The 26967-nt window shown below is 42.3% G+C and overlaps 6 protein-coding genes across 7 annotated transcripts in view; 4 read left to right on the forward strand and 2 right to left on the reverse strand.

Annotated features, from left to right (window-relative positions):
* LOC118412196 overlaps window positions 1-7455 on the reverse strand; it is a 15918-nt gene extending 8463 nt beyond the window's left edge. The window contains exon 1 of the mRNA XM_035814916.1: window positions 6988-7455. The gene's annotated coding sequence lies outside the window, so the exon portion shown is untranslated. The remainder of the gene's footprint in view (window positions 1-6987) is intronic.
* On the forward strand, window positions 56-4213 carry LOC118412197 (folic acid synthesis protein FOL1-like). Its single transcript, XM_035814917.1, has 3 exons — window positions 56-1408; window positions 2049-2345; window positions 2916-4213. The coding sequence occupies exons 2-3, from the start codon at window positions 2049-2051 to the stop codon at window positions 3564-3566; spliced, it is 948 nt and encodes a 315-aa protein (XP_035670810.1). The 5' UTR covers window positions 56-1408; the 3' UTR covers window positions 3567-4213.
* Window positions 4944-9266, forward strand: LOC118412198. 2 transcript variants are annotated; one of them, XM_035814919.1, is made up of 6 exons: window positions 4944-5323; window positions 7504-7565; window positions 7722-7815; window positions 8060-8197; window positions 8539-8704; window positions 8984-9266. In XM_035814919.1, exons 2-6 carry the CDS (start codon window positions 7522-7524, stop codon window positions 9079-9081), a joined length of 540 nt encoding a protein of 179 aa, XP_035670812.1. In that variant the 5' UTR covers window positions 4944-5323; window positions 7504-7521; the 3' UTR covers window positions 9082-9266. The 2 variants fall into 2 exon arrangements, with proteins under 2 accessions (XP_035670812.1, XP_035670811.1); XM_035814918.1 differs by having other exon boundaries at window positions 8539-9104.
* Window positions 9267-10209: 943 nt separating this feature from the next.
* On the forward strand, window positions 10210-11969 carry LOC118411779 (transport and Golgi organization protein 2 homolog). Its single transcript, XM_035814265.1, is given in 3 exon segments — window positions 10210-10443; window positions 11285-11676; window positions 11679-11969. Coding segments are annotated over 3 exon segments (843 nt in total). The 5' UTR covers window positions 10210-10283.
* Window positions 11970-13723: 1754 nt separating this feature from the next.
* LOC118411780 lies at window positions 13724-15703 on the forward strand. Its single transcript, XM_035814266.1, has one exon. It carries the CDS (start codon window positions 13724-13726, stop codon window positions 15701-15703), a length of 1980 nt encoding a protein of 659 aa, XP_035670159.1.
* Window positions 15704-17389: 1686 nt separating this feature from the next.
* LOC118411334 (carboxypeptidase E-like) lies at window positions 17390-25351 on the reverse strand. The gene is made up of 9 exons (XM_035813553.1): window positions 25098-25351; window positions 24001-24143; window positions 22692-22894; window positions 21868-22041; window positions 21416-21579; window positions 20970-21103; window positions 20326-20465; window positions 19800-19905; window positions 17390-19459 (listed from the first exon to the last, which is right to left on the reverse strand). The coding sequence occupies exons 1-9, from the start codon at window positions 25196-25198 to the stop codon at window positions 19266-19268; spliced, it is 1359 nt and encodes a 452-aa protein (XP_035669446.1). The 5' UTR covers window positions 25199-25351; the 3' UTR covers window positions 17390-19265.
* Window positions 25352-26967: the final 1616 nt, after the last annotated feature.

A 26967-nucleotide genomic window follows, 5' to 3' on the forward strand; every position in this document is an offset into this window, starting at 1 on the left:
AGCAAGGCCATAACTCCTCTGCCGGCTAAACTCTTTCCCATTTGCCACAGCAAGATCTGCTTGGAGATTAGCGTTTTAGGCCTAACCGCTCCGGAAAGCAGCATTATGACCTATGGATAATCCAATTTGAAAAAAGTGACACACAAACAGGTAAACCAACAATTGCTAAGTCTCTTACTCTCTGGGCCATAGATTTCGTGCCTGTAATACCATCGACGTCCTCTCGATATGGTGACGAGACCGTCGGGAGCTGACCCGCCTGCGGACAGACCGAGAATGTCTCCGGCGCGGTGACCTTGAGTGGCTGGATGAGGAGGAACGACTAGTCTCTACCAGACTTCGGATCGCTGGAAAAATCGTAGAAATGGAACAAATAGAGGAGAAAGCCGACCAGAGGAATATAGCCGGCCAGGGAACAGCACGCGATCTGCGGCATTTTTTAAATTAATAAATGTATAAACATTGTCTCCAGTGCGTCACACAATGCTGTTGCCCCATATATACTGCATATTATAGTCGTTTGTGGTCGTTTGTGGTCGTTTGTGGTTATTTGTGGTCGTTTGTGGTGTTTAGGCAGACCGGTCCACGGCCTTCCTGAGCGCACGGTCCGCCCTCAAGTCATTGATGGTGTGACGATCTTCCACAACTGGATCGCTGAGATCTGACCACATGGTCTTGGCAGCATCTTTGACCCTGCTCCGGGCGCGCAGCTTTTCCAGGAAACGCTTCGTGTCCTCGTCCTGGCGCATGGAAATGTATTCCTCGTCCCATAGGGGAGTTTAGCGCTCGGCATTTGCCCTTGCCGTGGGGTCCAGGGTGACCCAAAACCGGTAGCAAACAGACCCGGCAGGTCTTTGGCTTGGTCATGGTAACGTAGGTTCCGGACGCAGGCCGTAGGAAGAAATAGTGCAACAAACGATTGGAAATGGAAGAGAGAGCAGTAGGGACGTCTGGACGCGTGAAGAACCGAAGAGAGAATGAGGCAGCCAGGGGGAGGTGACCGCCCACGTGGGACAGGGGCGAGACTAGTGGGAGGAGCTAGGAGCGGTGCCAGGCAGTAATTAAAGAAAATGACCCCTGTGGGACATTTTCCCGCGATTTGAGGTTATTGTCCGATGTTCGCAGGTCATAGGTCACAGATCGTGATGTCGTTCCGAAGGTCGCGAAAGTACATGTAAGACTGTCCCTTTTATGCCTTTGGGGGAAACTATGTTAATACAGGGTGTGACGTACCATGTGAAGGCTACCAAACAATAGACAACCTTAGGACAACCACCCTTCACCATAAGTTTGTCTAACTACGAGTCAAATCACTAGCACGGTATATTCTCAACCACCTGGGCACATCCCAACTGTGCCTGCAACTATTAACAGCTCTCTCCACTGACTGACAATCGATCCGTAACAGGTGGGTTCTTCTACCTGAATCATGTAGATTTGTTACATAAAGTGATATTTGATGCATGTACGTGTATGTTGTTCTGTGGACAGTCGTCGTATCCTTGGGTGTACGGCTGTGTATCATTCGGATAGTTCCGATGCTAATGTTAATCTCTGAAATTAATAGTTAAGCCATTGGGTAAATTGTTATTGTGGTTAAGATCGTTTAGTTAGAAATAATCTAAAGGTTCTGGGTTCTAATCCCTAGCCCCCCAACGCTATGCTCTTGGGAAGGGACCTTCAGACTTTTCTTCTACATTCTACTCTGGTGAAAAAGCTCGGTTATTAAACACATCCTTACAGGCCATGCATATTCAGAAGATCAATCAATGGCAGCAAGGGAATAAGCGGTTCGACCGATGACAGAGTGGCTGCGAAATGTTATCATTTCTATGTTTTTATCTTACATATCTATCATCTTCTTTCGTGGGATCGGTCCACGATCTCCCGACCACCGGTGGCATATCCCACCAGTAACTGAACTGGCAGATCAGCTGCCAATTACTCATGATCGACTGACTGTAAAAGGTTGGCCATGGTCGGCTTTGTGTGTCAGGGGCTGAATTTTTCAACTCATTTACTTTATTGTTCAAAATACTAACTTTCAGATGTCCCGGGGTAAGTTTCCCAGAGGAGGAGGCTCTGACGTCATAGAAATAGACAACCTGCGATGCCGTACAGAGATAGGCATCAGCCAACACGAGATCGGAAAAAAGCAGGAAGTCGTCATCAGTATTCGCCTGGGGTGTGACGTGGGTAAAGCAGGGAAAAGTGATGACGTACGTGATTCCGTGAACTACAGTGATGTTTCAAAGGACGTCATCAATTACGCGGAGTCAACATCTTTTAACTTGGTGGAGAAACTAGCGACTGATGTCGCCAGAATCTGCATCGCACTCTACAAGGTATACTTACTAAATACGTTGAACGCCTTTTACTTATCACCACACGCATTCTCTGCGTACAAGTCTTTCATTGACAAACAAAATAATTCCAACTATACTATTAACAGTTACCGTCAATCAGCTCCTTGCATGTTTTTCTTGCTTTACATCCCGACTTGTCGGAGAAAAACTTTCTCACGAGCGACTATATTAAGGGGGATCACGATTCTATCATGGAACCAAACGCATGTGCAGCAAAATGCAATGTGGGTAACACGCCATGGCCAAAGCTGAAGCCTTCTGATATGCAAATCGAGACAATGGTCGTGACAAACGGAACTGTGTGCAGGTACTAGTCAGGGGCCTTCACCTTTGACATATAGCCCATAATGCTGCACATTGCCCAAAAGTTCGCCGCACATAAGTTCGAAGAGTCGTGGACAAATCCATGCAACTGAATTTCTGCATTGCGCACTTTTATGCTGATGAGCAAATGAAATGTGATTTTATTTGACCTGTTGGTGCTGATGAGGGAAAGGACAAAGTAAAAGAAAACATAAATGTAGATGTGTGCTTGATTTCTATTTCTAGGTTCCATGGGTCCAAGTACGAGTCCACAAACCAAAAGCCGTGCGATTCAGTGACTCCGTCGGTGTCCTGATAGAGAGAACATCAGAAGATTTCAGCGACAGTGTGGTCTATCTCTCACTCGGGTCGAACATCGAGCCCAGGAAGAACCTTAGGGACGCCATCGCCTTCTTGAAGACGAAAGCCTTGGTGCTGAAGGTGTCTTCATCATTTCTTACTCCGCCTCAGTTACAAACCAACCAGCCGGATATTGTCAACATGGCGGCTCAGATTCTGACGGAAATGACGCCAACACAGCTGAAAACCTTTATTTCTGAAATAGAAGAGGAGCTACTGCGCGTGCGCGATCCCAACAACAAACACGGCCCCCGAACAGTTGACCTTGACATCTCTCTCTGGGGGTCAGAAGTGCTGGAGTACAGCATTGCTGGTACGGAAGAGGGGACCAATCACAGCCCGCCTAACGGCAATAAAAAGAAGAAGGTGCCCGACCCAGACGTTCTCCGGTTCGCTCATGTGGCTGTGCCATTGGCAGAGATCTCTCCGCATCTGAAGCATCCGACCAATGGCAGCACGCTAGCCTCCATTGCCAGGGACATTACAGGTCGCGAGGATTACATCAATACGTTCCCGATTGTGGATCTCTTCCGTTAGAACTTTAAAATTCAAAAGTACAAGCATAACGATGAGCTTTCTAAATATGCTTTCCTCATTAGATGTTTTAGAGTTCCGGTATAGAAAATGGAAGTTTTTAAGCATTGATAAATCTGCTAATCAAATCTTACCTCTACCATCCCTAGATTAATTGTCGAAATGAAGTTTAAATATTGATTATTATTGACAAGAAAGGATCGATAAGCTTTTCAACATTTCAAACTTCTTGCATTGTATGTACGTAATGGTGGCAGACAGCATATCTATACGTATACTTAGCAGTATGGAATTATAGCAGTTAACGGGATTTAAGGTGCTATGCTAAGTTACCAACAGGTGAATACACGTGGAGTTTACAAGTCTACAGTACAGCGTTTCAATAAACCAGTCTATAATGTCACGAGCGGGCTCCTTGCGGAGCGTATAAAAATTGATTTTTTTTTAATGACAACTAATGTTTTAGAATTAGAAGTCATAATATCTGCGCGAGGACGTTGTTTATTTGTTTGGGCAGCTGTGGACTGACTGTAACCCTCCGAGTCACATTTTGACAGAAACGCGCCCCATCTCAAAGTTTCCACAAGAAAAACAATGTGAAAGCTTTTAGAGGTATTTAATACAGTTTGTTTATACCCCCCCCCCCCCCTCACATTAGGCGCGATTCGATCGGAAGACTAGTTTACGAGCTCTAAATGACATTTTCGCCAGTGAGTACGTCCGGTGTTCTCACAATCATCTTACGATTTTTAAGGATCGCCGGCAATTTTCAGGAGTCTTACGACGGTCGCGGTGCAGCGAAACATGTTCTTATCATAAGCGACAAGTCGCAGGAGATCTCCGAGATCGCAGAGCTCGTTACCGAGTCGCAGGTCGTGCGTGCAAATCGTGCGTACCTCGCAAAGGTATCGGTCAATAGTCTTGCGTCAATCCAACTATTGAAGACCGATAGGCGAGCACAGACATACTTATTAATCATCGAGCGCAAATCGGATGGCGAACGCCCGTTAGTCGGACGACGTTCGGGCGACGTTCACCCGACTTCCGATTGTTTACAAATATTGAATTTCTGGGAATGTGAGGGTAATTCTAACATTGTGGCCCCTGTGGCAGTATGTAGGCTGGCTTTGTGACACACTTTCCTTTCTTGTGTCATTTCTATTATGCCCGCGCATTCCATTCGTTGGTTAAAAAGGTTCCGACAACAAAATAAGCAACATTTATTGATCTCTTGCCTTTTTGGGGGAACGTTTTGTGTTCCCTTGTCCGCGTGCAAGAGGTCATGGGAGGTTAATTATCATAGATTTATTCACCGTCGATCGCGCGAGGCTCGCTTGTATGTGAGGGGGACAGATTTTGGGCGAAAAATACGCAACACAAGACCATCTTAAAATCTGAAAAGCAGCCGACCTTCCTGCGATCGCGAAGTACGTCAGAAGATCGTGTATAATGTGAGGGGGTTATTAAGACTGTTTAAGGCCGTTTAAAAAAATTAGATGCGATGGTGATTTTGCATTAAAGCCAATAAGTCGGTCAAGAGCTCTTAACTAAGAAAAGGTGTATTTGAGGACGTGTCCCGGAACCCGTAGTACGATCTGAGTCATCTGACCCTAATTACTTTTGACGACGTGGTCCCACTGGTATTGCCGAAATGCGCAGTGACCCTCACAAAAGTCCTTGACCCCTGCTATACCTGCGTCCTGTCGCGAGTGGATCCTTTCTACCCCGCTCTTTTGCACGTACACGGATGGGAACATAAGGTAACTAAGCTGTCATGAGCTTGTATGTGAATTATGTAACTGCAGTGCGCTATTCCAAGTGGTGAGAACACCTAACAGTTAGTACTCACGTGGTGGCTGCAAGTTTTTAGTGAAGGACTACATTGCACATCTAACGTTAACTCTGAGTCCGTCGTCTTAGCACCTGTTCTATTTTCTAAACGCTCTTAGGGAAGACTCTCTCATATGTCCTAATTTGTGTGTGTGAGTGGGCACTGGTTGTGTGCCCTCATTTTCTCTCTGCCCTTCTTTGTCAATATGTCTCTCAAACTGGGACGGCGTATTCGGTAGTCCTAATCTTGCGTGTCCCTTGATTTGGGTCTGGCAGGTAATATTACATCATGTATGTGCTGAAGCGGTAAATTTCTGCTTTCAAGGTTTTTCAAGATAATCATATATAATCAAGTAAGGACTTCAAAGTACTACCAAGGACGTTACATCTGATGTAACGTCCTTGGTACTACGTTGGGACTCGAACCGGAAGTAGTCGTCATACATGAAAGGAAGTCAAAGCGGAGGTCAAGGTCAATACTTAATGACGTCATTTGTACCACAACCCCAGTATTCTTTGCAAAGGAAAGCCTGCACAACTAATTCAATGGAAATTTGTTGGTATTGCTTTCGGTGCGTCTGGGTTTCTTTTCTTCATGTCTACCTGTGTGTGTGTCCCCTAATATTTTGGACCCGCAATAACCCCCAAACCTATGATTGCATTTTCATGATATTTGATTTGATTTGATTTGATTTGATTTATTGGAATTGCAAACAATACAATACACGTGGGACACAGGCAGCGATATGCTGGTGTCGTGGCCCACACATGAATACATATTTGGTAGGTGGATAGGTCTTGGAAAGACAATTGACATCGTTTACTATGGACCAGCTGGCAGATTTTTTGCATCACTATTTCCACTTTTTATACGTTTTGTCCTGGTCATGCGGTGGTCTTGATTTTTTCGTGGCTGATTGGCAATATATATCAATAATAGTGCATAAAATGTAGCTGGAAAAAATAGTCACCAACAATTGCAATGACCATTAGTGTCATTAATATGATAATCGTGTAGAATAGTTCCTTTCCTTAAAAGATTTGTAGAACTAGCTGTTCCCCTTTTCATGTTTATTTGGTGTCCTTATGTTTTTGTGGCATATAGCTTTTGACGTCAGGGAGAATAGCTGTAGGTTTGGACCATCTAGAAGCTAGTACTGTTCTTTTTTGCTGCATAACTTCAACCATTGGCATTGCAAGCTACGATTAGAAAACTACATTCTTCGCAAGACCAAAATCCAAAAGTGGCGAGCACATTTTTATTTAGCTGTCTGTTCATATCAAAGATACGCCAATGCTATATATAAAAGCAGACTGGACCAGGTGAACAGTGAATGGTGACCAGTCTATCCGCGCAAAGATATCCTTATTAGGTCCTACTTTTTTCTAATGACATACCAGTTCTAGTGCACTCGGTTTCTGTTGCACTACGGTCGTTGTTTCCAGCCTCTGAAGTGCAATATAACCTATATGCCATCAGAAAAAAAGAAGAAGAAATGTACAGAGCCTGTCATAAAAGACAGACAAGTACATCACAAACCATTTGTTTAGGGTCAAAGAGTAGTAGATATATGGTGAAACTATGTTCACATACCTGTTTTTCAAAAGCAAAGTCCAAACGTGGGTTGGAGATAGACAACTGTTGGATCTTAGTTGAAGCAGAAGGTTTCACGTTACCGTGAACTTCGATGCCAGGCTGGGCCGGCGTGTGTGTTAGAAATGTGTTGTCTTCTCTCAAATTTCGAGAGCGGTTTCCATGACAATCACTACGGCACAACAGGTGGGCGTGTCAGCACAACACTTCCAGAAGCGGTTAGACTCGTTGAGTGTAAGGTCAGGTCTCCTGTCGGCTTTTTCCGGTATTGCAGGGTCACTCCTTGTGTTTGAATTTTCGTCATGGACATGCTGTTGTCTTGATTTTGGGTGGCTTGATTAATTTTTGCACAGGATAAAAATAGAAACTTAAAGCTCTAAATACGTCACGGAGGTATGGAATCTCCTAACTCTCGTTCTTGCTTTGCTTTTCTTGCTACAAAAGTACAAGGTATCCCCCTCTGCGGCAACTCAATGTAACCATATCGTTAACGTTGAAAACGTCATTTTGTTGCAGAGAAAGAACGTGACATCAATGTCAGAGATGACCCAGGAAATAGTGGACGAAAACATACACAGGTATGATTTCTTAAATCCTTGCTGTCTTCTTTTCACCGATTGGCATGGAAAACTTTTGAACTTACCGCTGAGGACTTCTAGGAAACCATCTCACTTTACTTGTTTTCTTTAAGACTGGTTCGACAGACTAATAAAGCCCTTTTCCGCATATTCTAGTGAGGTTGAGCGACTAGTGCAGCTGTACGATCTACTGCCACATCCGGAGGGAGGCTGGTTTAAAGAGACTTTCAAGTCAACGGTTCATTGTCAGGTAGGTACGTGAGTAAGTGTGAGTGAGTGAGTGAGTGAGTGAGTGTGTGAGTGAGTGAGTGAGTGAGTGAGTGAGTGAGTGAGTGAGTGAGTGAGTGAGTGAGTGAGTGAGTGAGTGAGTGAGTGAGTGAGTGAGTGAACTAGTGTACAACATAACCCGAGTAGTATGGTATATGATATTTGATATAAGCTATATGCACATATGTTAACCTTTGGATTACGTACTTGGACTTTCTTTCCAACAGAATGAACACCTTCACGGGAACAAAGATTCCAGGGTTGCCACAGTTTGTTACTACCTCCTACCAAAGAATGGTATGTCCCACTGGCACCGGCTGGCCTCAGACGAGATCTGGCTGTACCACGACGGCGGGTGCCTCAAGGTCTCTGTTCTTGTTACTCTGTGACGGAGGATCATATAGTTGTTGTGCGATCTGATGTGTGGTGGCATGTCGTCTGCACGCAGTTGCGCGATGATGCACGTTTTTCTGTAGCTGTTTTGATAATCGTTGTAATAATTTCAGAAATCCCTATATTCCTGGCATTGTGCAGGCCGTGTGGTTTGGGGGTTTGTTGACTTTTTCATTACATCGCATAGAAGTACATTTTATACCATGAATTTCCATACCAAACCTCAACTAGTCAGTATTGATAATGGTTTAAAGTGTACAATACTTATAGAAGTAAATTTAAATCATAAAAGACCATGTTCCTAATGTTGCAGGTTCATATGATTGACGAGAAAGGTGTGTACTCCTCGGCTGTCCTCGGTAGCAGCCTGGAGCACCCTGAGGCCCGGTACGGGGTCCTGGTGCCCGCCGAGGTGTGGCTGGCAGCGGAACCCACAAACGGAGGAAACTTCTCTTTTATCAGCTGTATGGTGGCACCGGGTAAGCACGGCATGAACAGAAGCTTAAACGACTGTTGTGTTGTTGCAATATATACACGTTTTTCTTCGTTATCGTGTACCGCTGTCAGAAACTCACAGGACCCTCGACCACTTCCCAACCAAAATAAGGTCGGTGGTGAATTGGGAGCAGGCGGCCCAGGTTTGGGTCACGCCTATGTAGCAACCATTTCACAACTAGCAAAGGACAGCATATCATGAACTAACTAACTACTCACAACCGAATGAGCGAACCTGAGAGAGGATTCTTCTTGTTTCACAGGTTTTGAATGGAAGGGTTTTGAGATGGGCAGGGAAGAGGACCTAGTGAAGTCATTTCCGCATCTGGCTGATATCATCAGACCATACTGTCAGTCGTAGAGGACATTTATGTTCCCCATAAGGAAAAAATATTGCTTTGCTGGTGTGTTCTCCTTCTTTCTATCTTTCTTCTTCTTCTTCTTCCTCTTCTTCTATAAACTGGTCTGCTAGTTCGGTGGGTGTTACCTACATTCGTTAGCACATTTTTGTATTGTAAGCACTGATATAAATATATGCATATGTTATTTCTCTGCTGAAGTGTTTGGAGTGAAGTACACGTATTTCGATCTCCTGGACCACAAAATTGTATTTTAAAAATATTGAGTGATTTTACTTAGAATGTTAATCATTGGTAGGTCAGGAATCATATCTTCTTGAAATGAAATGAATGAAATGATGCATAGCTGAAGGATCAAATGTAAAAACTAATGGAATGCTGAAATTGAAAAATAGAAAGACTTCGTAGATCGTTCGAGGTACCTTCCTCCTTGTTTAAATGCAATCGTCGCCAATTGTTTTACTCTTGTTACATTATCATGAACTAGTTCCCAGGTAAAAGTCGGTAATCTTTTTTATGAAAATATTGTGACGTGGGGACGTCTACGTTAGCACATTTAACACGTACAGCTCAGCGTCAAGTATTTATTGCACAAGCGCATTTGATAGGTTCTTGTATTTCGTATTGAGCTAATTGTAACTAAGGTAAAATACTGTAAGGTATAGTATCATGTTTCATTTATTCATTTTCCACAAATACAGAAAATTAACAGACGTTGGTAAATAAATAGACATATTGGAAGGTATAATATTAGAGTATCGCTATGTCATTGGCAATAACTAGTACCTCTTGTTATTTACAATTAGCCTCCACCCAAGAGTATGTAATAAACTTGTTTTTGTCATGTGATGGATGGTATTTTGTTCAGTTGAAGTAGATTTATTGTTTTAGTTATCATACATGTGCAATTTCAGTCAGAATATTCGGTAGCGCGCGCAAATCATCATCATCTCCCCTGCATCTGACCTTTGTCACGTAGCGAGAGGTGAACGACTGGAAGTGAAGACAGACAAACTTCCTTGGTTTAAGCAAGGATATAACGTCATTGGTTTAAGACAACAGAAAGGTATGACGTCGTAGCGTCACCTACCGCGCGATGTTTGTCACGTAGCAATAAGTGGAACAACCAGAAAGACCAGAAGATAGACAAACAGTCCAACTTTAAGTCGAATGAGAAGCGACACCGCAACAAATTCTTAATAAGATGTGCATCGTTTTTCTGAAATTTGATCCACATATGAAGAGTGGTGGGTACAAAATCATCATGGCTGCCAACAGAGACGAGTTCTTTAACCGACCTGCCAAGCCAGCACATTTCTGGGGGAGAAACCCGAGCGTTCTGAGCGGCGTAGATATGAAACCAGGTAAAGTGATTATATATATACACATATATATATATATACATATATACATATACATATATATATATATATATATATATATATATATATATATATATATATATATATATATATATATATATATAGTACATGCATCAACGGTTCGGAGTGTTCGTGATGGTTTGAAGTTCGCGGTAGTGCCATAGGTTGCAGTCTCGTTCTATAATTGAAAAATGTGAGCAGTGGTTTTAAGGTCACGCTGAATTCGAAGTGGTCACCGCGAAAACCGCGAATATAAAATCACCGCGAACATTTCTGCATTTTACAGAATAGATGTATATGTGCCCTTTGGGTTGCGACTCCTCAGAGCTACCAGTTTCGGAGGTATGTTCCGAGGTTACTGACCTCTCTAACGCACTGTTACAGTTTAGAAGGCAAAGTTGTTGACGATATAATTCATTCGTAGAAAACTAAGCCATATAACTACCCAATCTAGAATCCGACAGATAACAACTATCAAGATGCAAATGTGACAACACAATGTGTCACCATGACATGGGTTGTCTATAAGGGTAATAGATTCGAATTAAGTAGCCCTCCCTCAAGCCAGCTGGCATGGACGGAGATCATTGAGCGAACAGAATTGGATTTGTGTGACCCAAAACTTTATAATGGGAATATGACCCATGGCGTGAAATATGAGCTGAAAGACAAGAAAATGCATCAGAATACTTCTTAAATTTGAAACCGTACTGAGAGTTTTTAATCACTTAGCGATCGCCGCCTCAATTACACTAGAAAAGAGACATGGCCCGTTTATATATTGCTTAATCAGTAATCTACATATATGTACTGCTTTCTGCAGGAAAGGAAGGCGGGACCTGGTTGGGTATCACAGAGAATGGCCGTCTATCAGCCATCACTAACATCCTGCAGTCTTCACCCGTCCACAACGCAAAGGGAAGAGGGTATCTCATCACTGACTTCCTAAGAGGGGACCAAACACCGCTGGCTTATCTGGAAAGCTTGGCCGAAGAAGGTCATACGTTCAATGCTTTCAACCTACTGACCATGGACCTTTCTGAGCCCGCATGTTTGGCGTACTACGATAACGTTTCTCACGACAGTCCCAAAATCTTAGCACCAGGCCAGTATGTCGTCAGTAACTCCTTGCCACAAACTCCGCACTTCAAAAGACGATCTACGGAGAGAAGATATTCAATGAACTCTTACAGGACAGGGAAGAAGGTGACAAAGATTATTTAATCAAGGGCCTTTTGGAACTCCTGAATAACAACGTGCAGTTCCCTCACGACCCGCAAGTGGCATTACAGGGGACACCACTGCCAGAAATGGTACGCGATGGTTTTTCCGCTATTTGTGTGCGGACGCCGAAAGAAGCGAACTTTGGGACAAGAACAAATACCGTTATTCTCGTCGACGGGGAGAACCACGTGACCTTTGTAGAAAAGACGCTGAAATCACCTGTTGATCTTGAGAGGTTTGAATGGGAGGTCAACAAATTTGAGTTCAACGTTCGCCTGGCCTAATGGACTTGACACTATTATGTGACGCATGATAACATACATAAAACAGTGATTCATATTTGGAAACGAGAAGAAAATGTTTTAGCAGCATGAAAAGACACTTTTTGGGTTATACTTCATATTAATCTTCTACCTAAATTAAAGAAAATGTTTTATACCGCGGCCGGATAAAATTTCCAACATTGACTTCCTCCAAAACATATGTATCAAATGTGTACTTCTAACCCCAAACTACTTAGCATATCAAAACATGGATGGCATCCACGCACGTCTCAATTTCTGTCCGTTTCCAAGAAATTTTGCGGCAAAAACTGTAAAATGAAAATCGTACAAAGAACCTGCAAAAACCTATACCATTCACTGCATGGAATATCGGAAAATGGATGCTAATATCACAGAAAGTCTCTGTTCCTATCGTTAAACGAACTGACATTGTTGTAAACTTACTCCTTAGAAGTGGAACATTTTATGTTTGGTGCAGATGAAGATCTGCATACTACTAAGGGATACTGACCTTAGTACGCGTGTTATAGAAAAGTCTTCAATGTATTCAGATCCTTGTGTGAAGTCTTGCAAAGTCAAAGAAAAAAGATGTGAAAGAGCGAATATCTATAAGAATATGTGGTTTATCATATTCTGCGTGTTCAGTCATTTGTCTTCCTGACCACTTTCATACTATCAATCATTTTGACCCAATTATTTTTTCGCACGCCCACATCAGTTGTGGGGCACTGACATGGTCCCATCCATGTAAACAAATCAGACCATATGACCTTGATTACGATATGAGGCTTCGGTATGCCAATTCACAATGATATATATGTTATACTATTAGCTACATGCTTTAGTCACGTGCCATAGTTCAGGGGACAACTTTCCAAACAAACCGGAAGTCGATTGTTCTCACAGACGGAAGTTCTTTGAACACGCCCAAGGACAGGTCTATACAAGCACAGTGACATGGTTACTTGGGAAGAAAGAAAGTTGACGTGTCCCCTTGTGTAAGAGGAAATGGAGTTAGTCATATGGTTGTATATTCCATTTTCCAAGTATGGGTAAAGTTACCACTGGGCACCCGCAACTACAGACCCTACTTTACATAGTTGTGGAGCGTCATGCGAAACTTTCCCAGTACTTTTCTCGTCTCAATATTCTTATTAAACTAATAGTATCAGTTCAGCACTTGCCATAGTTTAATGAAATTATGCAGCTATATCTTATACATGCTGCATAGCTTCGATCGAATATAGATTATCAAGTGCATGTGTATCCGGCAAAGGTCATTAGCAAGGTCCTTGGTCGGACTACGATTTTAGCCACCATATGAATATTTCCTTGTTCTTCAAACCAGGACAATTGCTTACAAGAATTATTGGAAATCAGTAGAAAAGATCTTAATTTATTTTCATTTTCGCTCCTCATTTCTAGGAGGAATGGGGGAAGTACGTAGTTTTGTTAAGCTCGGAGGCTGCACGGAGAGGAGTCACTCTGTATTGCTATTGTTATCCCCACGTTTGTTCAACACAAAGGTCAAAGGTGACGATAGAAAAGCGATGTGTAATCTTTGCACAGTCATTGTATTATGACGACTGGAAAACGTCGGGTATGATAGTCTTCTGTCGATATTTGGTGGCGTATTTTTGTGTGAGGTGGCTGGAACGCTTAAGGCTTTGCGAAACGCGTCGCGTTTGGTTCAGGTCCAACGCTGCTGTATTGACAGTCAACACGGACAGGTGCTAAAACACGTTTACTTCAAGATGGCGACCGACGGAGGCGACACCAAAACCGAGTCGGACGTTTGGACTTGTGGCGTCTGTTTGGAGGAGTTGCGGCGTCCCAGGCTACTTCCTTGTGGTCATGAGTGTTGTATGAGGTGTTTGGAGTACTGGGAGGAAGGCGGAAGGAGTCCTCTGCTGTGTCCCACCTGTCGCCAGGTGGTGTACCTACCGCCCGAGGGGATCGCCGGTCTACTGAAACCCGTCTGGGTCGGAAACTGCCGCCTGCCGTCACGTACCACAAACGATAAGAACGCTTCCGGGCCTAGAAAGGTGACCACTTGCCACAAACACGGAGAGTGTGGTCTCACGTGGTTCTGCGACACCTGCGAAAGATCGGTCTGTAGAGAGTGTGTGACGACGGAGCACGAGAAACATCCAGTCAGCCACATAACCAAGCTGGTCGAGAAGAAGAAGCAAGAGGCGCTCGGGCTCGTCGAAAGGGGAAGCGAAAAGGCCGCAGCTCTGCAAGCTCGGCTCCGCTACTTGGCCGCTTGCCGGTACGAACTTGAACGTCAACAGGCGGAAGCCGAGGCGGCGATAGAGGAGGCAGCGCAGACGTTACGTGAGGAGATAGAGAAGCAGAAACACTCTTCTTTGCATTGGCTGAATTCCTTGTGCGGAGAGGAATTTGAGAAGCTGGCAGGTGCTCAGACACGAACCGAACAGGACTTTGCTCAACTCACGAGCGCGCTGAATCTCGTCATTAGTTTTGGCAAGACCGCAAAGAATTCGAACTCCAGCCAAAATCCCATGTCGTTGCTGTCAGCCGTGAAAGCGCTTGCACAAGCCGTGCAGGGTGTGGATGTCAGACTTTCTCACAGAATAATCAAGGTGAAATTCGTTCCCTCGAAGTCGGGCGTTAACATTGGGAACGTGGCTTTCACCTCTGGGGAGAGATTTAGACCGAAACAGCATCACAACAACTTATTGCCAGACTCTCCTGTTGATAATATTAATAACAATGCAGTTATTCCGTTAGAATCTACGGGATCGCAGTCTAGAGACATCGCCATGATTACTAACCACTATGACACCCCAGCGACGCCCAACTCGTCCCTTGTACCGCCCACACCGCCGGCACATCGGAAAGTTCAAGTTGGCGACGGTTATGGGAGCGAGACCGGACAATTTAAGAACCCATTCGCACTGGCGGTTTCTAGTCATTACCTCTACGTTGCAGACAGAGCCAATGGGGGAAGGGTTCAAATATTTGACTTCTGTGGAAATCTGGTGCGTTCTTTTCTTCTCATGTTGGGAAAGGGACTGGAAGCTTTGACGGGTGGGATTGTGCTATTGCCGAACGGCACGATAAAATACCTCGGTGGCGGACATGAGACCATGATAACCGACCGCGCCGGGCGAGCTGTCGGGCGGGCCTGCTACCCTGTCATGACCGCATACAACCCTAACGGCAAGTGCATCAGTCGAACAAAGCTCCAGATACGACAAGGCCATCTGGTGGATGCGGTTGCACTTCCTAACGGAAACATGGCCGTGGTGGTTATAACGGGATTGTGGGAGCGTGCGGACTGTGTTCTACTGTCTGACAGGGGGCAGAAACTATGCGAAGTCCACAGTAGTCAGACTGCGGTGGGAAACTGCGTGTCTTTATCCGTTAACCCAAACTCGGGTGACATTCTCCTCTGTGAACCAAGACAAGGGGAGCAAGATCGAGTGACGCTCTTCAATTCACAAGGCCGACCAAAGTCAACAACGCTGCAGCTGGGCCATATAGCTACAACAACAGCCAACGCCATAGCCGTGGACAGCTATGGAAACATCATTTCATCGGCGAAGAACGCGAGGCTACAACTTTACGACCCGAAGGGTGCGTTTGTAAAGGATGTGGCTACGGGCAAGGATGGTCTAAAACGGCCGTCCAAAATCGCCGTTACTAGAGACAGAAGAGTGGCCGTTATAGACGAGGGAGCAGTTTGTGTATTTATGTTTAGCTACTAGGCTATTTGGGGATAAACAATCTTCGTCGAAGTAGCTCATGTTCATCCGGTATTGCACGAAAACAGTTGCGTTGCAGTTTCTATATAACTGAAATTTCTTCCTATGCCGGTTCTTGCATCAGACATACAACATCGAGTTTTGCATTACTTCAGGCAGCACGCATAGGCTGTGCAATTCAGGCTCATTCTAGACACGCTACACTTTAACTTGTGTTTATTTCAATGCAAATATAGCATATATTTAATGACTGTGGGAAGCTATTCTTATGCCGCTATTCAAAACTTGTCGTGAAGACTATACCTGAGACCGTTATTTTGAAACATGAACATGTGTTCGCCATGGACTTGCCGTTTGCAGGTGAAATATGAGTGTATCCGTACGTGCCACCTGTCTGGTGACCTTACAGGCGGACAATAAAAAGCTATTGTCGGGTACTCGTGTAGAAAAACACGTCATAAATCTGTCATGGATACTGATATGATTTTGCCGTGCTATTCGCTATCAATAATAGACAATAGTGTCACCCATAGGAAAGTATTACGTTGCAACAGTTCTTAGATTCAGACGTGACCCATTTTTTTGGCCTCTCCACTGTTTAAGAGGAACACACAATATGTCGCCATATTTGTTTGCCGATACACAACAGCTGGCTGGCGTCCGACACGCTTGGATGTCACATGTACGGCCTGAGGCACACTTTATACTGCAGTACATGTGTGTACAGCGTTTTGTTATCGATGGTTCCGACATTTTACTACATTGATTTTCCATTTATCATACATGTAATGTAAGTAGACATGTCACATGACATACGCTTCTGATAAATTCATTTCGGAAGAAACATTTCCTCTGGAGTGCTTTATTCCTATACTTACTTTGGTTACATACTTAAAAGTGGGATACTTCAATTAGTATATCGCCAATACTGTATCTTTAAGCTTTATACACTTTAAACAGTATAGGTATCAAATTGTGAAGTAATAATGACTTCTTGCTCCATATTACCATTCAAGCTACATGTTCTTCTGTAAGTACATGGAAATGAAAGAAAACGCAACTCTGTTCTTCAGCACAGGAAAAGGCTTTGTCAGAATTTCCTAGTTGTCCTCGAGTGGACATTAAGGCCCCATGATAAAAGGTTACCTCGATGCTTGCCCTGGGCTGGCTTTGCGCGCCACCTATCGGAAAGCAAACTAAGTGCAACCTACACGCCTGTAATTGCCTTCCATATATTCAGAATATTCGGCTAAGTGTGCAGTGCTATGCACACACGCAAATTTGGTGGTGTCCAATGCTAACTTTACGGTTGAAGATATTTCACATTCATTCAGAAGATGATGCATCATCCTGGGTACTACTACGACCTATGGATGCTGTCTTGCCAACCGAAAGATCTGCTTGGAGATCAGCAAATTCAATTACTCATTAAGGTTATTGGTCAGTTGAGGAAATGGGCAAGAAAATCTTAAAAGTGATCCCATTATCTATGGAATAAATGGGCAGAATGGGAATATCTGTAACTGCAAGTAAGACTGAGACATTTTGGGGACTACATTCAGCACATTATTACACCAATGAACTAGTTAGTTTGCAAGAAAATGACAGGGGAAGCCATTGAATAACTTACTCAATTAAATAAGTAATCAAATTGATGACACACAATACAACTCTGATAACAAAACATACTATTATTTTGCAGTAACTGTTTTATTCCTCTCTATAATTACACCATATGTTACATCTTTGTGATTTAAACATATACTATTGCACACATAATATTTTTGTCTGTTGTCTGTCGTACCTACAGTTGCGTCTGGGCATTATTTATAACATCCTTGTCCATACATACCCACCAGAAAAATCTTGGAAACAATCAAACAGGACAGGGTAGCTCCCATCCTGTATCAAATGTTGAAAGCTTTGGTGACATCAAGAAACCTCCTTGGTGACATACAATGATTTTTTACCATGCATTAGGCAAACCCAACCTCACTTTTAATTCTATATTTCTGAACCATTTTTCCATACACCTATTAAAGTTTGAATAAAACCATTTAAACATGTATTTCCATAAAATACCCTTGTTGCTTTCCATAAATTACCCTCTTGCAAAACATTGTTTTGCAAGTTGTCCCACGGACCAGCTATATCTCATATATATACTTTAAAATCTTAACCCATTTGAGATACCAGCCAAGACTGATAAAGTGTCAATTCACAGATATACCTTTCTGCTAAAAATTTAGGGTTAGAAACGTGTATTTTCAGTACATACCTTTCGTATGCAATGCTTCTCAAAACTGCCTAATTGTGCATTCAATAAAAGAATACACGGGTTTGTAAGGCTTGTCACAAAGGCAATGGGAACTACAGCATATATGGTCTGTAGGGGCTAATGCTCCAATATTAATACATCACTATTTTTTCAGCATCACTGACAAAACACTCACAAAATCACTCATTTACAAAAATACTTGACATTTACCACAAAGGGGGGCTGATCATGGTATCCTGAGTATTATATTCATATATCTTGTTTGTTTACTTTGTCCATTGCACAACTGTCGCCAAATTAAGTTTGAAACTTGGGACATCGCAGCATCTTACACAGTACACCAAGAACATTAAAGATAAAGGCAAAGTGAAAACGTTGGTGAATTTTCCACTTGTGGAAAAGTTATACACAAACTCTTTTGACCAAATAAAACCCCTTCTGTTCTGCTCAAATTCAAATCTCGATGGGAATAAGAAAAAATTGTCACATGTCAAATCATTTTGGTACCAGTCACTGCATTGATAATTTCAATGACAACATAATCATTTTCCTGTACACCATACAACACCAGTCACAATCTTAAAATCAATCCATGATTCAAAACATGGAAGTCTCAAAGTGGCACATACTGCACTTGTGCTTGAAGATGTCACAACACGAAAAAATGTATTTTTGAAGAAAAAATTTTCTCTGAAAAAAAAAAAACACATGAAAAATTTGTCAAACTTTCAAGTTACCCTTTTAACAAATTTGACACTTTACTTTAAGGGCTACCCAATTCAGATTTTGTTTCTTTTTGCACTGAAAATAACCACAGTCAGTATCAGCACTACGTTAGCCAGTCTTGAATGTTGAAGTATGTTGCCTAGTAGCTTGACTTTACCAATATAGATTCTATTAGGGGGTCCACTTTTCAGGTTTTATTTAAGTGTCAAATAATTCTTGGTAAAGCTGTCTTAAAGAGTTTCATCACCAATTGAAAATGTCACATTGTTTTTACATCTTGTGTAGGCATAAATACTACCATAAATAGGAAATAGTCATCAAAATAACTGTTGGTATGATATTGAAATCTCAATGTTTAGCTTGATGTTTGATGTAAACAAAAAAATAAAATAAAAACATTTTTCTTTTAAATCTTCTGCCAGTGAAAATATAATCGAAATTTCAATTCTGATGAAATGGTCAAATGTGGTCTAATTACCACAAATGAAGTAAAATGTTTATTGGTCCAGTAGTGGTGAAAGTTTAGCTCGATGCTTGATGTTGACCCACACCTAGCATCGCTCACTCGACATAAGCGTCAATCTCTCGCAGCAATTCATCAATGGCGTTGTCTTTTTCCAGTTCAAAGTCACAGACGGTAGCAGGAGAGTCTTCCTTCACCACGCACTTCTTGGTCTGGCTCTTGTACCCAGGAGCAGTGGCAGTCACCTGGTGCTCTCCTGGAACAAGCAGCCGCCAGTAGTCCCCACCGTGGGCTGTGAAGAGAAAATGTTCACATGTCATTTTACAGTCATTACTCATTAGGCAAGCTGGGGTTGACACTGGCAGTACCTGTTCAGATAACAATACCAGAAAAACAATGACAAAGAAAGGCAAGAACAGGAAGGCGATACTAAATTACATAAAAACATGATATAGCAATACTGCTTTCTATTGCGATATTGTTAATACAGAGTCTGCTACGATCACATATCTTAAAGGGAGAAGACATTACCTACACCAAGGGAAAGTTATTCTAACATTTTGAAATCATGCACTAGACCTAATGCACTGTTGTGACAAAACTATCTAGAACATGGGGGTAAATCTCTTTACCGGATGTGATATCATGGTTGATGTTGTCCACTTTGATTGTTGCATCAGCGATGCCCCTCTTCTCCGCTCCCGCCTCTCTCACCACACCCTTCACACCAGTGTGGACCTGGGAGGTAAACAACACGGCTTCAGATTCACAACCATTCTTTTTGTTATTAGTTTGTTATTGGGTGCGCTGACTAAAATTTAACCTAAGAAACACGTAAAAACTGTAAGTCTGGTTTTATTTTCATGGTAACATCTCCACTGTAAAATCATGGCTATGGGAATTTCCGATGGATTGTGACTGTACTGTACTGTACAACAGAATTCAAAACACAAAAACTTCATCCCCTTCTCCTACAACAAAATTAATCATCATCATCATCATCACATGTGAGTTGCCCAGACCAGGTCTACTCTCTCCTTCCAGACAGCTCTGTCCTACATAGCAATCTTTAAATTCAGTCCCTGTCAAAATAGATAAATCAAGAGCACACGCAACAATGTTCAGAACTGATTCAGAAAAAAAAAACAAGAATTCTACCTGTTCCATGAAGGTCAACATAGACTCCTTGTTGTCGGTCCAGGCTTTCTTCAACTCGCTGGCTGGAGGGAACTTGTCACATCCCAACTCCAGGGTGATCTCAAAACTGTTGGAGATCAGGTAGTTGAAGTCCTGCATGCCTGGAGAACAAGATGATTTAGGGGTGAATGTTAAAACTTACTTAGAGAGAAGAAAAGGTATCTTAACCTTAACCTTCCGGTCAAGACGCAGGGTCACCAACCACTAAACCAAGAAAGTCGAAGGTCTCTTGAACATCAGCCTCAGGAAAAAAAAAAGAAACTTTCCTTGTTGTACAGTATCGTGGCATATATATTGTCATTGTTCAAACCCAATTAGATAATGTCTAGATCTGTAGCTATACTAAAATGTACACAGTGCACTGTCACAGTCATCAGTCACTACTGAAAGTATTGAGTAGCCAAATATTCTAAAAACTCCACACATGCATGGAATTCGTTCTTGGGAACACATTGAAGGACCAGCCCTTACTTATGGTAGGAGAGAGCTCTAATCTTGTATACACTACTACACTACCCAGTATTACATTTTTACCTTTGACAGTAGGTTATGTTTTGAGCAAGTTTGTCTGTCTGTCTGTTTTACACCTGTGACTGACATCTTACCTCCATCCACACTGTACCAGTCTGCACCGTTAGTGATGCCATCAGCAAACTTGTCTCCGTTGTCCATGTCACAGCCCCTACGCTTGGGGTTCGACATCTCTGGCTGGTTTAGTGAGTAGGACCGTGCTAGACGTCTGAGAACACATGAAAAACACTGTGTAACTAACATTAAACTTGACAGAAAGACACATAAAGCTCTGGCCTTTTCCAGAGTTTACCATTTATTAAGATCTTTTAAACTGATTGTACCTAATGCTTCTCACACAGTTTGACACAATAATTATGGGTGAAATGTCTGGTAAGCAACAGACAAAATTCTTACATACCTAGTTTTCTTTTCTAGCAATGTTATAGAACAAAGCAATGTATTTGCACACACAACACAAAGTAAGTTTTGAAACAAACTTCAGGCAATGGTTCATAAAAAGAGGTTATAATCCCCCTACTTGAAGACAGCATCATCAGGGCATTCTGCGTATTCCTGGCTGCGCCCAGACCGGCTCTCGTCGTACGGATAGTTGGCCACCAGGTCTCCACCGTGCATGTTTGCAGACAGGGCAAATGGGTACTGCTCAATCCATGCAATCACAGCCTCAGTCTCTGGTGCAATCTGTTGATAAAGCAACAACTTCTCACCAAATGCTTGTATATAACTTGTGCACAACTTACACATAACTTTCTAAAACCACAGTAAGAAAGAATGAAAGCAAGCAAGAAGACTTAGCAAGTACATAGTATTTTTATCAATAAAGGACAGAATAAACTTGCAAAGCGATGAAGATGTTACAAGCCAAAGGGTGGGTGATGTCTGTGTTTGTGTTTACCGGAGTATCTCATAACACTAACAGTTTTAAACCAGCTAGCAAAGCAAAGAAGATTTTAGTCACTTATAACTTACCCTCTTCTTGTTGACAGACTTGAGCAGTTGTTGGGACACCCCGTCCTCCAGGTGATTATTGGGGCCCCCCACAGTCTCCATTCTGTACACAATCCGGTCCAAGTCAGGGAAGTTCCTGTTCAGGTCGATCCCTTGTGCGTTGGCTCGGCCAGTCAGCCAGTCCTTCTTGCCTGACTATAATTAGTATAAAACACAGAATAAACCATCCAGTAAGCATGTGATTTCTGAACAATGGAAGATTTATACAGTCTCTGAAGTAACTTTCTGTATCAAAGTCCTATAAGTTTGTTTTATTTTTTATTATTATCATTATCATCAATAGTTGCCACAATAAACATTTCACACAAAAAAATAGGCAAAGACACTTTTTCCATCATTCCAAAATTATGATCTCCTGCTACTGGGTTATAATCCTTCTCACACATTTCTGCATACAGGGGTGGTGATAGCCTAGGTATCATCCTTCGTAGTGACCGCTGCCTTATACCTTCTCTTGCCTGCCACGGAAAGTCTCAAGCCAACAGACACTATGGAGGATGGTACTCAAGCTCTTGGAGCCACAAAGCCAATATGGCAGGGAGCTAGTCCACTGGTAGTTGAATGCATCCCTCTGCCATTTTCCTTGTCATAAGTGCAGATTTCTAACCACAGAAAGTAGCATATACCATTTTCAGGTCTTTGATATGACATGGCGCAAATCCCCTGACCTTCAAAATACAAGGTGAGAACACTACCCCTTCTAAAAATCACTCTACCCCGTCTAACCTTCATCAACGACTCTGCCCCTTTCTGTAGTTACAGATAATTGGATTGTATTTCCTCACATCGATCATGTCTGCAGCCGCCTCATACCCATCAGGGTTCATGGTTGGCATGATGTGGATCCGTGTGTTGTCCACCAGGCTGCGAACCCGCTGGTTCCCCTTCTTGTACTCAGTAGTCAGGTACTTCACCAGGTTCAGCAGTAGCTCCCGCCCCACCACTTCGTTGCCATGCATGTTCCCGATGTACTTGAACTCTGGCTCGCCTAAATAAGCACACAAAACATCTTACTTACAGTGACATTTACATGTGACAATCATGATTTAGTGACTTTATCATTTTCAACCATTTTATCCAGTTAAATCTCATGTACTAGTGTTCAGTCATCCTGCAAGTTACCCTGTATGAAAATCTGGAGCAACTTTGTTCAGACCTGCTTCAATGCCCTTAATGAAGGTATGCAATCTACCTTTTGGTGACATCATTCAACTTTCCATTCTTGGAAAAGCAATGTGGGTGGTGTTGATTTGCAAACAACAAAAACTGAAAAGTTTCAAACTACAAATCAAAAGAGGTTGAAACATGAAGCACACTGAAATACCAGGTGTTTTCTTTATGTTCATTGTTCATCCCTACACTAAGTGACACTTTTCCACATATGTCCGGTACATGTGTTTCTTCTGTAACAACTGTGCTTCCGTGGTATGTTCTGAGGGATAAAAAACATGTAACTTGCAACTGTAAACCTCGTAAACTTTCTATTCAGCTTTTGTAAATTGATGGCTAGAATAGTAGGAATCAAATGTCTTTGCTACCTTAGCCTTTGCCAAGTCACCCTTGGATGGTACTTGACTAGAATATACCCAGGTGCGTAACTGTAAAAAAGGCTCTTGCGCATTGCTAATTGGAGCATAAGAATACCGCTCCGAAGAAAGACTTTGGTACACACCATCTCAGCTTACAGCCAAAAGAGTACTTCAACATCAAGGAAGCCTGCTCTATATTTACAATGTTCACTAATAAAGCCACACGGTGAATTGTTTTCATAAAACCATACCCTCTGGACACCCCAAAACTGATGCAACCTTAAGAAAGAGTAATGTTAACGTTTTGACATCAACACAATACTGTCCAACCCAACCCGTGCCCAACCCACCCCAGCCTTACATCAATGGAATACCATCTTGGCAATGCATGGGCAAATCTTTACCTGTGATTCCAACAGCTGAGTCCCAAGAAGGCAGGATTTTCATTTTTCTTTGGAGGCTTTCAGTACAGCAGTGTCAGTTTTGTGAAAAAGAAACAAATCTGCACAAGGCTTGAAGAACAGCATTCATGACCATTTCAAAAGCATTATCTATGTTGTCTTACCAAGTTCATGCTTGCCAGGGTTGTCGGAGATTTCCAGTGCCCAGAGGTTGCGTTTTTCATAGCTTTTTCCAACGGAGTAAAGGCGGGTGATGTCAGGGTGGGCTGCAGCCGTTTCTCTGAGTATTTGCTCCAGCTCTGTGTATCTGAGGAAATAGTCATTTGATATGATAAACGATGAGGATCATTATACTTTTGACAAACATCTACAAGTGGCAGTTCTCATTAATCTTACGATGAATATTTTTGGTGTTGAAAAATCATCATGCGGTCACTTTACTAACAAAATATAGTGATAAAAACAAATTCTGAAGAAAAATTAGCTCCTGCAGTTGAAAAACAGCTGGAAATTTCAGTTAACCTCCTTAGTAGAACACAGACAAATGGTACCTCAAAAATTAACCTTCTTGGTGAAGGCAACAACCTGTTGTTTTAACATGCCACCTGCTAACACATATCTTGTGCTAGTGAAAGTGCATGAGTGTATATGCCGGTTGTTGAGCCCATGGTTGGAAAAGGGCTAAACGGACGTCATCCCACATATTTTGTCTATTTCCCATACCTTCCTTCATAGATATTGTATTTAGCCGGAAAAGACCTCATGTTTTTCATGATTCAAGGTCCCAACAATTGCTGTCTGCTTATATATAAATGACCCGGCTGGGAGCGTAGCAATTTCTATTTGTTTAACGTTACACCAATGTAAATTTTGGGGCGGAGATAATTTTTGACGTTTGGTCACTCAGTAGATAAAAACGAAAGGACAAAATAAACAAATCACAGATCGATTGGGAGAGGTCTACTTGCAAATCAATGCAGATGTAGAATTTGTGCAATCTTAACTTCAACTCAGTTCGCTGGCCATGTCCTGAATACGGTACCATATGGAACATTTTCTGAGCACCATATTCTCGACAGACAACTATCGCTATACAATTTAGCCTACAGCTGTATAATTTTGCCTGCGCTGTCAGTAGCACTAAATGATAATATCGTCCCTTTTCTTTATTTTATTAAGATAGGAAATTGCAGTTTGAAGAGACGTTTGTGACAATACTGTAAGTAAAAGTGGAGAGAAGAAACAAAACCTGTACCCTCACCTGTGGTGCTTGAACTCCAGTCCATCGTCTTCTTCGGTCGCTGATTTTCCTACCCCCAAGAAAACGGCTAAAATCGCCAAACTAACCAGATATTTCCCCATTTTTGCCACACTGTCTACTAAATATGGAGGGATTCTACTGAAACTGTGCGAAATTCGGGGTGAAAATGGGGGATATGTGATCTAGAGGATGGTGGGCCTCCGGACTATACACCAGAACCTCTCGACTAAAATTCCAAGATGGCGGAAGCTAGTAAAGAGCTCATTTGCATTGACGTCACGACTGGCCCATTGAAGGACAATATAACTTATAAGACACGACTTCTAAAGTATTTCCTGTAAAAACGCCCGCCTACGCATGGAAATTGGGATTTTCTTGTCACCTTTAACATACTTGCTTGTAAGGGGGAAAATCTCATCATTCAGCATTTAGAATTTGTTACAAATGCTTGGGGATATTTTACATCAAAATATACAAAGTTATAAACATTAACGTTATCAATGCATTATAAATACATGTAACATGAAGTTACAAAGAAAGCTGTTTTTTTTTCTAATGGGGAGAGGTTCACTGTTACCGAAAAAAATCCGAGGGGGATAATATGAAATGCTAGTAGATTGATTTTATTGCTATCCTTCTAAAATTTTTTGCAGCATTTGTGAGGAGGTAGAGGACTCGTAGACGTCCCGTGTACGATAAAGATGGTAATTCACCAATGACTGTAACGTAAGCAATTCCTTTTCAGTTTTAGTATTTTTCTGTGCCCAACTACGCTAGCTATACAGTGCTGCAGGCCTGTCCTTCTAAAAGACTCGGAATCATGCCTTAGCAACAAGCCGAGATCATATGCGTTATTACCCCTCAAGTTTGACGTCATCCGATGCCGGACAAAGCACTTAACGCTTTATATATAACGCTCGAGCCCAGGTACTGACTTCAAAATGACATTAACAGCGTGGGCGAACCCGTCACTCTGGGATAGACCAAGACGCACGGCTTATGGGGTCACGGGAATGAACTATTGATTTTTCCATAGCTAGGCACTATCTTTCTCAATATGGGATATTTTATAAAGGGAAAATGGACAAGCTTTCAGGTGGAACATGACGGCATGATGCTTTCGGTGTGTCTCACTCTATTTGTGCATGATATGCGTCCTTAGATACTTGCCGAATACACTGTCAGTAGAGCATGAACTGACGTCATGACTGGCCGGTATAGCTGACCGTATAAAGGCCAGACTTACCGGAGTGGCAGTAAGTGAAGTTCAGAGTTGGTAGGATCTAGGACCACGGACGTTGTATGACTGCCATTACTCAGACATGACAGACAGTTCAAGGAATAACCAACCAAGTTCAAGGGGAGGTACATGTATTGTTATTGGTGTATCTGTCTGTATTTTTGCAGTTATATATTTTCCGTAATACACTCTAATTTTTCATCATTTTATAGACAATCATTATTATGCTTAATTTCTGTGCACTATTGAAAAAATATTTTCCGAAATTGCAATGGAATGGTTCTTCCATTGCCATGATGCATACTGGTTTGCACATGGTTCTGTTTTATTTGCAAATGCCCACAAATTCGGTCCTATGACGCATTCGTATAACGTCAGCATAATGCATTTTAGAAGATCGTAAATCGACGGCACGCCTTGCAGATTCGCAATCCAAAAAAGCGTCCTTGATAATGCCTTAGGATATTCGTTTCGAATCAATATTGTTACTTGGGTCTAGCCTTGGTACCACCCGATTTCTACCGGGGCTCTTTACACTCGCTTAAATAAACATAAAGATTTTTTTAGGGAAGCGAGTATAAGGAGCCCGGTAGGAATCGGATGGTACCAGGCTAATTTGGGTCATCAAAT

This window comes from Branchiostoma floridae, chromosome 3 (genome assembly GCF_000003815.2).
Source record: "Branchiostoma floridae strain S238N-H82 chromosome 3, Bfl_VNyyK, whole genome shotgun sequence".
NCBI classification, from domain to species: Eukaryota; Metazoa; Chordata; class Leptocardii; order Amphioxiformes; family Branchiostomatidae; genus Branchiostoma; species Branchiostoma floridae.

What these genes read in the sequence shown, in the direction of transcription:
- LOC118411334 (XM_035813553.1), bottom strand. Translation starts at nt 25,198, where the DNA reads ATGGGGAAATATCTGGTTAGTTTGGCGATTTTAGCCGTTTTCTTGGGG. An exon ending in CTGGAGTTCAAGCACCACAG is followed by an intron (nt 24,144 to 25,097) that starts GTGAGGGTACAG and finishes CTATTTCCTCAG; the next exon opens with ATACACAGAGCTGGAGCAAA. An exon ending in CCTGATGATGCTGTCTTCAA is followed by an intron (nt 21,104 to 21,415) that starts GTAGGGGGATTA and finishes ATGTGTTCTCAG; the next exon opens with ACGTCTAGCACGGTCCTACT.
- LOC118412197 (XM_035814917.1), top strand. Translation starts at nt 2,049, where the DNA reads ATGTCCCGGGGTAAGTTTCCCAGAGGAGGAGGCTCTGACGTCATAGAA. An exon ending in TCTGCATCGCACTCTACAAG is followed by an intron (nt 2,346 to 2,915) that starts GTATACTTACTA and finishes TTCTATTTCTAG; the next exon opens with GTTCCATGGGTCCAAGTACG.
- LOC118412198 (XM_035814918.1), top strand. Translation starts at nt 7,522, where the DNA reads ATGTCAGAGATGACCCAGGAAATAGTGGACGAAAACATACACAG. An exon ending in GTGGACGAAAACATACACAG is followed by an intron (nt 7,566 to 7,721) that starts GTATGATTTCTT and finishes CGCATATTCTAG; the next exon opens with TGAGGTTGAGCGACTAGTGC. An exon ending in AGTCAACGGTTCATTGTCAG is followed by an intron (nt 7,816 to 8,059) that starts GTAGGTACGTGA and finishes TCTTTCCAACAG; the next exon opens with AATGAACACCTTCACGGGAA.
- LOC118411780 (XM_035814266.1), top strand. Translation starts at nt 13,724, where the DNA reads ATGGCGACCGACGGAGGCGACACCAAAACCGAGTCGGACGTTTGGACT.